Here is a 12199-nt window from a genome sequence, read left to right as displayed (position 1 = left end):
AAATGACACACCTTTTAAAGAGTGAGGACATTTTTATGGGCATTCATCACAGATCTGTGAACTGTAGAGAGTCAGCACTTTCTACAAGGAGAGAAACAACTTTATGGCATAAAAAACACCTTGTATGTACCAAAATATCCATGCATGTGTGTGTGTATGTGTGCAATCACACACAGTTTTTGAGTGTGTCTGCATACATTCACCCACGCAAAATTCAAACACACACACTCAGACATGACGTGTGTGTGTTTCACATTCTCTATATTGGGTTGTTATTGTTTTGTGGCAGTGTTGGGTGCTGCTGCGCAGAGAGTGGATGCTGTGGAGGAGGAGGGGGAGGTGCTGGATAGACACAGATGTCTGTTGGCCCTGGCAGCGCTGAGACACGCCAAGTGGTTCCAGGTCGGCACCCACTCACTTCCTGTCTTCCTGCCCAATGCTTATTGTTGCCTGACGATTCACCCAGAGGGAATACAATCACTGTCAGCTGATACTATGGTGCTTTTTATGCCCGCTCAGTTTAGACTAATTAAGAATAGATAAAAGTGTGGGGAAATTACACATTTTTATTAGCATACGTTTTAATTTATGTTAGAATTATTACAAATTATCTTATAATATATATGTTTTTATGCTCACTCATCTCCAGTTCAGTTTGCAGGATGTTGTTTTACAACATCATGAACAACAATTGCCAAATATTACACATCAGTTACAAAAATACCTTCAGATTCTCCCCAAAAAGTGTATTTTTGCTATATACCATGTTGCACTCCACACACTGTATATGAACTAGGAAAAAAATATGAATGTAAGAAGAATCGTAAGGCTACAAAAGCAATGGCTGATTCTTGTTTTTCTTTTTGGCTATTATGTGAACCTGCCTGCTCTGTACAGTATGTCAATGCTTCCCTTTGATTCCCCTACCATACCTTTCCCCATCTATCTCCCAACTCACTTACCTTACTGACACAAAAAAGCAATGTACATGATCAGAATGTAGAGAAATGAAGACAAATATTTGTAGTAAAACATGTTTAGTACTAAACTAAAATTCAAAATGTTTAGTGTCTTAAACATAACTCAGGATATTCATTCTCTGTGGGGAGTTTTAGACAGATACAATCACTTCATTATGTGGCTTTGGGGTGTAAAGCAGGCTGTTATCTGTATGTGTTTGCACAAATACCACTCCTCCTGTGTCAATTTGTTCCCTTCCTCCCTCTTTCTGTTTAATCTTCCTTCTTGCACCCCTCTGTCTTTCCCTCTTCTCCCCTGTCCATCCCTCTATCCCTCTCAGGCTCGAGTGAACGGGCTCAAGTCCTGCGTTATTGTTCTCAGGATACTTAGAGACATGTGCAATAGACACCCCGCCTGGGAACCTCTCAAGGGATGGGTGAGTCTTTTGCTCTAATTACGTGCATTTTAGTGTTAATCCTATGAACTAAAAAGAAAGTGTTCGTCCCCTTGAACTTTACATTTACATACATTTTTATGCTATTATGTGCATTTGTGCATTATTACAAAATGCCCTCCATCTCCCTGCTGTACAGATTGGAGGTTCATATTTCTATTGAAATTTAAAGAATTGTGCTGAAATGTCATCCATAAATAAATTGTGTCACATACTATGCTTAAGAATGCTGATACAGTCACCATAAAATAGTGTCATTAAGATCTGATTGACAGACATGCTGTTAATGTTATTATTAAGAAAGAATTATGTTTAGCGAAAAACCACTAAATATGTTATGTAAATACAACATTTAAGTAACAGATTGATTGATACTTTTTTTTTAATATTTGCTAGTGTCAGTTCGCACTCCACAAGTTTAATTTTGTTGTCAGTTTAATTTCACATACTATAGGTATTGTGTAAAAGGGGAAAATACCTTTTTATTGGTTTGTGTGTGTGTGTGTGTGTGTTCTTGCAGCCCTTAGAGCTTATCTGCGAGAAGGCTATTGCCACCTGCAACAGACCTCTCGGGGCTGGAGAAGCCCTGCGTCGAGTCATGGAGTGTCTGGCCTCAGGCATACTGCTACCAGGTATGGAGCCATGGTGGATGCGTGAATATACAGCTGGAAAGATTTAAGAATCATTAGAGGAGCACTTGTGTTTCCATGCAAATTCTTGGCATCGCTGGTGAGCAAGGGAACATGCTAGATTTGGGTAGATGAGCAGATACATCGAGCCACATTTCTGAGCTGTTTCTCTGAGAGAGGTCGAGACATTATCGATGACCCAGCAGAGCACAGCTGCCTGAGGAAAGCCATCATTACAAGAGCATCTTAATTAGGAGCAGCTGAAGGGTTATGCATCCATGGAAAAAAATCCAATTATTCAAAAGTATGTGAAAGCTGAGTTTCATTTCACTTAATCAAAAACATTTTGTTTGGATGCAAAAGCCAGTGATGTCCTTCTAGATTGAGGCTTATTAAGGTCCTACTTTATGAATGAGTGAAAATAGTGTACATGAATGTTTAACAAAATGTAAATAAATACTCAAATAAAAACTGCTCAGTTTTAATTTACAGTGGAAAAAAATGTGTGTCACACTGGCAGAAGAATATTTATTCACCTACAGTATTCAAATTTAAGACAAATGTGGCACAATTAGAGGTTGAGGATTTTTACCTTTTAAATTAAGTGACTGGTTTGAAAAGCTCAAAGCCAATTTAACCAGTTACATTTCCCTATTGCTGCTGTTGTCCATCATAATAATCAGGATTTCCATTGTCACTTATTTCCTGACAGTGAAGCCTAATTAAATGTTGCTGAGCGGCTGTGTCAGTACATAAAGTGACAACAACTAACTGTGTGTGTGTGTGTGTGTGTGTGTGTGTGCGTGTGTGTGTCATCTTCTGTCGCTTCCCCCAGGTGGTCCAGGTTTACACGACCCATGTGAGAAAGAGCCAACAAACACACTAGCCAACATGACCGACCAGCAGGCTGAGGCCATTACCTACAGCGCGCAGGTACACACACACACACAAACACGCATCAGTTTAAAGACACTGTTGTTATCACCCAGCTGTACTTGCCCTGAGCTGTCAGTGTGTGGGAATCAGTAAGCTACACGCCTATTACCAGACAGAAAGACCCCATCACCACCCCAACCACACAATCTGCATGCACACAGACACACACACTGGTGCGAGCGTGCATGTGCATCTCCAGAAAGAGCTGTGTGGTGCTGCATTTATTAATTAATGATTGGTGTGGCAAACTATTGCCATCGGAAGCCATAAATCCATCTCTGACACCCTGAGGACAGTATTTGTGTGCATGCACTGTGGGCGTGCATGCTGTCATGTCCTTCTTCACACACACACTCGACTGAGCAGGGCAGCCTCTGAGCCACATGGCTTAGTGAATCCTGCCGTCCATTTCTTTTGAAGGCAGCCTGAACGAGGCTGGAATGTCAATGGGGATAATTGTATTGGAGCAGATACAAGAGCAGATAGGACAGAGGGAGTTGTTCTGTCAATGAGCTCATGAATATCTGAGACACTCTACCTCCCTAATGGAATTATATTAGCAGAGCCATTCGGGTTATCTTTACGATTGTTTGTGTAGATTGAGGATGTGTACAGTAGATTGCGAATGAGATTCATACTGATTAGTATATCTGCTGATGTTATTGATATTAAGAGGGATAAAAATTAAAAAGCACGTCTACTCTGGTTATCTTTGAGTACAAATGTGATGCTGTGTGTTGCAAGATAACTCAAGTTTTTATAGATATGAATATATAGACATTCATTAATTCATGAAGTTTGCCCATGTGCTTCTATGTTGACATGGCCTCCTAATATTTGTGAAGACGAATGTCATTGCATTAGCCTGAATCTTCCAGCTTAACATCTTGTCTCTCTCAGTTTTTCAGCCAGAATTTACAAGCTCCTGCTTTGTCCTGCATTAGCACAGCTAACTTCAAATTGAATGAAAACAGAATTTAAGCACAAAATGTGCATTATTGAGGAGCTTATCTTCATGAAGGAAGATACAAGCTGCAGGGCATTCATTTAAAGTAATCAATCACTATATAAAGACAGAATGCAATGAGGGAGTCAGCTAGAGAGCAATCCCGGAACCCATCAGCTATCATATCTCACAACGATTTAGCCTCTGGGGACAATGGCCAAAGTTTTGGGGCTTCCAGTGTAGCCAGCGGATTTTCGGGCCAAGAGTTCCTTTTCTGTGCACCGGTCATTGTTTACTCTCCAATTAGCAATCTTGGAACCCATCCGCTATCATCTGATGACGATTTAAATCCAGATACATTTTTAAAAAGCTAATAAAGAGCTGAGATTGATAAAAGGCTAAATCATCGTCAGACGATAGCTGGTGGGTTACGAGACTGCATTTCGGCCAAAGCGTTCCGCCTCTCTTGCTATCTGTTTACCTGCATACAACCAAAGCCTGCTCAAATGTGATTGGCCAATATTTCTTGACTACAAATGGACTACAAACCAGAACACTTCCAATAACAAAATTATGTGCCTACAGATTCTGCATTCATATGCAGATATCTGTTTATAGAGATTAGCTAGAGAGTAAAATGCTTCAGGATAACGTTTAGAATTCAATTTAGGATTTCCAAAGTTTCTCTGCTTGGGCTTGAGACTTTTTTTAACAGAAAGCCTGCGTTGCAAATTGGAAGTGTGGAGTTTGAAAGAAGTGGGCAGGGATGGTCTAAGGAAAACGCTATCAAGTTGCATTATGGGGAGTGTAGGATCCAACTTTAAATAAGTGCAATACTAAATTGCTGGAGTACCTCTTTTAACAGTGGGAGATCAGCAAATCATTTGACTCTCTTTCCCTGTGTTTTGTGTGTGTTTCGCATTTAACAGCGTGCTCTCAGACTCATGGCATTCGGACAGATCTACAAGGTGTTGGAGATGGAGCCTCTTCCCTCAAATAAACCATCACAGAAATACCCTTGGTCTGATAAAGAAGGTGTGTGTACCTGTCTACCTGCCTGTCTGCTCAGTCTACCTCAGCCTGTGTATCTCTGTCTTCTGTCCAATATATTCCCTCCACATGTCTGTGTTTCTGTCCTTGTCTGTACATGTCTGATTATCTGTCTATTCAGGCTTTCAGTCTGTATGTATCCATTTTTCACTCTGTTGGTCTGTCTGCCACTTTTCTCACATGAAACCTACAGCATTCCTGGGTTCAGTTATCTGGGCATTTTGGACATAGGTCGGACTTTGCATCAAATCTTTTCACACATGACGTGACCTTTCTGGCTGGATTAGGTGTTTTTTCTACACACCAGCACTGACAACACCGTCAATATTGCTGACATGTGAAGCATCACAAAAATATGTTTAAGGATGAGATATAATGTTTGATATCTTGCCTGCTTTTTCCGCTGTAATGTTTTTTCAGTGTTGCACCAAAAACACGGTGGCCTTGGTGAAATGTCATAAACTAAAATGTGTGGTTTATGCAGAAATGTTTCTGCTTTTGTTCACACAAGAGAAAGTTCGCACATTTTCAAAGCGACTCCCAAAAAAAGCAAAATCGACTCGAGCTTTCTCATGACACTGACATGGAAAATTGCCAGAGCATTTACAGATTAAGGTGCATGTAGGAAAGGAGCTTATATGTCTTCCCCATTGTTTGACTGATTTCTGGTCTGCCTGTCTGTTCTGTTTATCTTGTCTGTGAGTTTATCCATCTTTATGCTCGTTCTCACATATTGCTTGTTTTCATGCGACTTTGCCTCCCTTTCTTTCTGAACACACACAAGTGCCTTCATGTGTATTCATATAAACATCTCTTGTAGTTGGTGATTGATTAGCAACTCTCTGTGTGTTTCTCTCTGCGTCTCTCCCTTTTGCTTTCTCTCCAGGCTTAGGTCTGAAGAGGCCATACGATGATGGACCGATGGATGACAAGGATCTCATCAAGAAGATGAAGAGGAATCTGAGGAAAGGTATGAGAAGGAAGGAAAAAATTAATAATGGCTGTTATTGAGTGTTATTAACTGATTGTTTCTTATGCTTTTTCTGTCCTATATACCCTTGGATTGTCTTTAGTTTTATTCAAACCACTGAAAACAAAGCAGCACAATGCCTAGAGATGCCTTAGCCTTGCTTCTCTTCCCCTTCTCTCTATTTTCTTTCTGTCTTTTCCCTGTCTGCTTCTCTCCCTTCCACCTTCCTTACATCCCTTGGAGTCAGATCAATAGTATTGATTGCTAACGTTTTAGTAGGCCACCCAACCATCCCAAGCTCTTTCTTCATACAAGCAGAAGATGAACCGACGACTAATGGAGACAGAGAGGCATTTTTAGATACTGACAAACAGGAGGAAAGTGATTGAAAGAAAAAGAACATAGAAACCTTTATTCATCATGAAAAAACATCAAGAGTGCTGAAATCCTTTAGAAAATATGATTTATTACCTACAGTATCTCTGAATTGACCCAGTCTGTCCAATTCCAGCTGGATAATAAATACAAACCCTTATTAAATGTATCCTAATCTGCTCTACTTTCTACTGTAACCATTTTTCCTCCATTTTTGTTGCATTAGTCCTAGATAGTAAAGCCATAGACTCCAACCAGCCAATGAACGCCCTGATGCGGTTGAACCAGATCCGGCCAGGCCTGCAGTATCGCTTGCTGTCCCAGTCGGGCCCAGTTCACGCTCCGGTCTTCACCATGTCTGTGGATCTGGATGGAACCATTTACGAAGCATCTGGCTCCTCCAAGAAGACCGCAAAGCTCCACGTCGCAGTCAAGGTAAGAAGGCAAATGGAGGACAAGGAGTGAAGTGTGTGGTATGTGCAACTGACATATGCATGTGATCCTCTCTGATTTATGCTTGTGCTTATTTGGACATATACACAGATATATATATATATATATATATATATATATATGTGTACAGAACAGCAAAATGATAAAAGACCCACTTTTTGGCTACCTGAAGAACTTTCTAAGCTCCAGCTGCAGCCAGACCTGTGTGTGTGTATCTATAAATATGTTTTTGTCTGTGTGTGCCTGTTTGTGTGTGTGTGTGTGTGTGTGTGTGTGTGTGTGAGTGTGAGGGTGCGTGTGAGGAGGGATGGAGGTGAGCAAATCCATGTAATCCCAGAGTGGTTGTGAACAAAGAGGCTCTCCAGAGCACAGAGCTGGGATAATCTGCCATCCGCTCCATTCCCATAAAAGGCTCTTTCTCCCCATCTCTATTCCTTTCCCATTCTCCTCCTCACTCACTTTCTTTCTCTCATGCACTCACCTTTTGAGCTCCCCTTCTCTCCCTCAGTTTCATCTCCTGTACTCTCTCACACACTCTTCACTCAAACGTAGTGGCTGGTTCAGCAGCAGTAACACAATCACCCATCTGGGTCAAAAACTTGTCATTCTCCTTTTCTCCTCTGCCTGCATATTGTTCTGAATCACTTTGCTGCTCTGTGTGCTGTCGAGGACTTACAGCAGACTCATGTGACTCTGTGTAGCCAGTGTATTGTAATGGCTTTATTGTAACCATTGTGTGACTTACAAATGACTTCTGGAAGAAATTTTTGTTAAAATATAGTTAATTGTGTCATCAGTGTGGGGGGTTGTCAGACATTTACCGTTGTGGTTGGATTTCCTGTCTATGCACTGCTTTTCATTCTTAATGCCCTGTGTAGCAGCTCTCTACCTTTTTGGCTGATAATGCCAATAAAGTTTGTTCAAAACACAATCATCACACACAAAGGGCCATTAATGTATCAGTGGGAAAATTTTCATATTGCAAAATCTATTTCATGCCATTTAGTGTGTTATTTCAACAATTTAGCAAATAAATGATCTAAGATGTAACCTGGTTGACTGAGGGCATTTTCATTCAGCTAGCTAGATAGCCGTTTACGAACCTCTGTGTTAGACAGCATTACAAGGGCACCTGGATCCTCTGCCATCCTAGTAGTTTACATCACTAACATGTGGAAAGTTCTGGATTTCAGATTTATTCCCATTTGTTTTAATGTGTTTAGGTAAGCATACTTTTGGTCTCATCATTTGTACTTGTGATTTAAGTTATGTTTTTGGTCTTGAAACTATAATAATAAGTAATGATGAAGATATCATATAAGATTGTGTACAAGTACAGTAGTAAGACAATGTTGTTCTTTTAGTCACTTTGGATTTTTAAATCTACAAAAACAACACACCAAAAATAACTATACATCATATAAATATATCCATGAAGGCCTGCACAATAGCAGCAAAATACAATTGTACAAAATATTTTTGTTGGTTTCCTATTCAGAGCATCTGTCATAATGTTAGCATATGACTGATTTTTTTTTTTGCCATTTCTTTCCTGCCACGTTGTGTCCTCCCAACTCCCTTTTACTTTATCATCATCTTCCCTCTCTAGGTTCTCCAGGCGATGGGATACCCAACAGGTTTTGATACAGACCTGGACCCCATGAGTTCAGACGAGAAGTCAGACGGTGAAGGGAAGAGCGAGACGTCATCACACACTAGCAATAACCCAACACACTCCACGGACAATTCCAACACACTGGAGGTGGGGCTTGAGAAACGTGACACTCAATTCAAATGTTTTTTTAAAGTCTAAGTGTGGGAAATTTTGATTATACTCCCAGGTTTGCTTTCTAATAAAGCTATGAAGATGCTTTTGAATTAATTTAATTTAGTTTAATAATCTTTTCACTCCCCAGGTGCGAACTCAGGGTCCCATACTAACAGCGAGTGGGAAGAACCCCGTCATGGAGCTAAACGAAAAGAGACGAGGCCTCAAATATGAACTCATCTCTGAAAGTGGAGGCAGCCACGACAAACGCTTTGTTATGGAGGTGAGAGTTTCACGTACACAAAAAGACTGAGTCTGGTAAAAGATTATACGTACACATGTAAAAGAGTGTGGAGCCATGACATATAATCCAAAAAAATATAGAAAAGTTCGCAAGAACACACGTACATGCGTTTTAGCCAGGGGGAGACACATACAGAGGCAAAGCCACACACACACTCAGACAGGCAGTAGTGTCAATCAGTCAGCTTGGTTCCTGGAGTAGGCCTGTTCTCTGTGGGGTGCGTTGTTTTCCGACATGCCTGGCTGCTCCATCGCTCTGCTGATTGATTAGCAGGCCTGCTTGACAGCAGGACATTGCTAAACAAGCTGTACTGTTCAGCCAGACTCGCTGGCTGAGTTACTGATGACTGATAAACACATGGGTTTTAGGCAACATTATTGTGTGATTGTTAGTTTTGACAGAGCTGTAACATAAAATGTGAAACCACTAATAGAAAGGACTACAGCGATAATTAGAATAGAAAATCTATTGTGGAAAAATTACTTTTCACAAAATGCAGTGTTCCTTTTGTCTAACTCTAATCATAAAACATGTTTTGATTAATATTTTACATCCTGTGTGTGTATTTGTGTGTGTGCATGTCAGGTGGAGGTCGATGGGCAGAAGTTTCGTGGGGCAGGCCCCAACAAAAAAGTAGCAAAGGCCAGTGCTGCTCTAGCAGCTCTGGAAAAACTCTTCTCTGGTCCCAACGCAGCTGCAAACAAGAAAAAGAAGATACTGCCTCAGGCAAGGAGACACACACATACAGTACATGCCAGACACAGATGACACTATTTCAGTCTAGGACACATGCTTTTACACACAGAGAATGAAACAACAAAATATAATCAACGTAATCTGTTGCAGTTTTCCTTGAGAGCCAAATTGTCAGTGCAGTCTTTTCTGATCAGCATCACCTCTGTAGAGCCGTGGGACAATTTGTCCACTTTGTTTACCCCTCAGTAATCAATGTTACTGCATTTAACAAGTGTCTAATCAGATCACCACTCTTCCACTTATTTTGTCAATGAGCCTGACAGATTTGTGAACAATGAGGCCCATAATGCATTAGAACATTGTCTTGGATAAGTGTGCGTGTGTGTGTGTGCTTTTTTATTTCTGTGCACCCTATTTACGCAGACAGATCTGTGTATCTTTGTATCTAAACACTGTGTGGATCTTTGTATCATGAATGATTGAAACACACTTACATATAATATGTGTCTGTGTTCAGACTAAAGGAGCCCTGGCCGTGGCAGCAGCAGCCTCAGCAGTAGCAGCTCAGGTAGCCAGAGGAAGAGGAAGAGCAGCCCTCGCAAGAGGAGCCTTCGTCAGCGCAGCCGCACCTGGATATGTCACACCAGGTTTGTGAGAGGATAGCTGTGTGTGGTTTTGTTGTTTTTACCTAGGCAATAAGACTTTTGTGATTTTTTTAAATGCATCATCTATTTTTTTATGTGGGTGGTTCTCATTTTGGTCTTTTTTATGGGCAATTTTATCAACCTCTAAAATGATAGTTAGACACGAGCAATTGTACCATAATACATACATCATGTCAAAAAAATGTCCACACAGTTGCATCCTTTCATCAGGTTTTACTGAACATATTATTCTCCAGTCACTGTTCCCACTTAACCCTACCAATTACTTTTTACTACTATATAGAATTTGTGTTCTATACAAAATTTTACATGATTGTTTGCGCAGGGCTTGGCATTTTCCTTTACTGTTGGCTTTACAGTACTGACATTTTCTTCTGCTTTAGGCTGTTTTCTCAGTTTTCTGGTTAAAAAAAGCATACATTTTTCTCCCCCTGCAGTTGTTTTGGAAATATCACAAGCTTTCAGAAATACCCTTCAGTAACATACAGTACATGGGACAGTTCATGCATGACTGTTTGAGAGCTCAATAATAAACAGTACTAACAGAGAATCATGCAGGAAAAAGGCCAACAGATTATCTGGGGCTTTTTGGGCCCTGCATTTTGATCAGAATTGCTGTCAGCTGTCTGCTAGAGTGGCCAAAACACTCATCTAAACTTACTGAAGATGTTGAAAAGTGCAGCCTGGAATTAAACAAGCGCGCAATTGAATTCGACCCTGTAACCTCTTCCCCAACAGGCTTTGGGACACCGTATGGCTACAGCCCAGCTGCAGCAGCTGCTCCTGCATACGGTACGTGCTTCTTGTTTGTTCTTCCCTTCTTCCACCTTCTCTCGTCTCTTAACCTTATAGTTCCCTCCTAACCCAACATACCGTAACTGCTAACCATCAGTGGGTAAATAAATCATTCTTCAGTAAGTAGTAGTTATAGCTCCAACCCGTCTTCTCCACTTCCTTTTGCTTCAATATCTCCCCTTTTCTCAAATTACTTTAAAACTTGATCCCATTCTAATCCCAGTTTTCAGGCTTGGCGCTGAATTTCAGTCATAATTAAACAAAGCTTAAACCTCTTTGTTGCATGCTTCAAGCAAATCTGTCTGTGCCACCACTTGTTTCTTAATCTGCTTCTTGCCACTTGCTCCCTCATCTCTTATGGTTGGACTACTACTCTGTCAGAGAGAGAACTGCCGTCAATCTCAAGCTTTGATCTCAAAACTCCCAGAAACTAATCATAATCACGATGACACACACACACACACACACACACACACACACACACACACACATACCTGCACTTGCAGTCCTAAAACAGCCATCTCTAACTAACTATACAAGCTCTCCTGGACTTATATTAACCCTGACACACTGCTTTTGCTGCCATCATCTTCATTTCTGTTCAGATTAGTAGGACGCATAGTCTTGAGTTCCTCACTTTACCTGCTGTTATTTAAGACAGGGTGGCAGGGCAGCTTTGCCACTGCAGCTACTGCTGAAAGTGGTCACTGGGCTCTCTCACACACACACACAGAGGAATTATAGACATTTATAGGCTAAAATCTATACTAGTCCGTGACCTTTAACAGCATAGGTATCCATACATCCCTCTGTCACCTCAACAGACTCAGCCTTGTGTAGTGTGTGCACTCATGTAGCATTGGGAGGCCTCTCTGTCCATCCTACAGCTTGGAGTTTGAATGGGTCTTATGTGCTAGAATGAACCGGTCTGGGGCCGCAGGCAGACGTTCAGTACCCCCCTGAGATCCCAACAGCCCTGAATATGAAGTGCGCCTTAGTTTTTCTGTTGGTGGAGCTGGAGCTCTGCGTTCATTTGGGGTGTTTCGTTTCAGTCCCTGGCATTCACACGCTTTTCAGATGTTGTTGTGACTGCGCCGCTTACTGAAATTCTCAGAATTCAATGGTAGTTTCTGTTTACAACTAACTAGCAAATTTCAGTGACTGTTTTTATTTTAAAGTATGTTAATGGCCATGACAT

General features: G+C 41.0%; 1 protein-coding gene across 9 annotated transcripts in view; it reads left to right on the top strand.

Moving 5' to 3' along the window:
* LOC122865494 (spermatid perinuclear RNA binding protein) overlaps positions 1-12199 on the top strand; it is an 82332-nt gene that overhangs the window by 59341 nt on the left and 10792 nt on the right. For all 9 annotated transcript variants that reach the window (XM_044173990.1, XM_044173989.1, XM_044173988.1 and 6 more), the window contains 12 exons: positions 290-402; positions 1301-1396; positions 1935-2046; positions 2879-2976; positions 4855-4960; positions 5862-5945; positions 6547-6755; positions 8383-8535; positions 8690-8824; positions 9431-9571; positions 10059-10188; positions 10945-10998. In XM_044173990.1, coding sequence (XP_044029925.1) covers positions 290-402; positions 1301-1396; positions 1935-2046; positions 2879-2976; positions 4855-4960; positions 5862-5945; positions 6547-6755; positions 8383-8535; positions 8690-8824; positions 9431-9571; positions 10059-10188; positions 10945-10998 — 1431 coding nt within the window. The remainder of the gene's footprint in view (positions 1-289; positions 403-1300; positions 1397-1934; positions 2047-2878; positions 2977-4854; positions 4961-5861; positions 5946-6546; positions 6756-8382; positions 8536-8689; positions 8825-9430; positions 9572-10058; positions 10189-10944; positions 10999-12199) is intronic.

The sequence above is a fragment of the Siniperca chuatsi genome, linkage group LG18 (assembly GCF_020085105.1).
Source record: "Siniperca chuatsi isolate FFG_IHB_CAS linkage group LG18, ASM2008510v1, whole genome shotgun sequence".
Lineage (NCBI taxonomy): Eukaryota > Metazoa > Chordata > Actinopteri > Centrarchiformes > Sinipercidae > Siniperca > Siniperca chuatsi.
The sequence above is the reverse complement of the archived record's forward strand: the minus strand, read 5'-3'. Positions and strand labels throughout refer to the sequence as shown.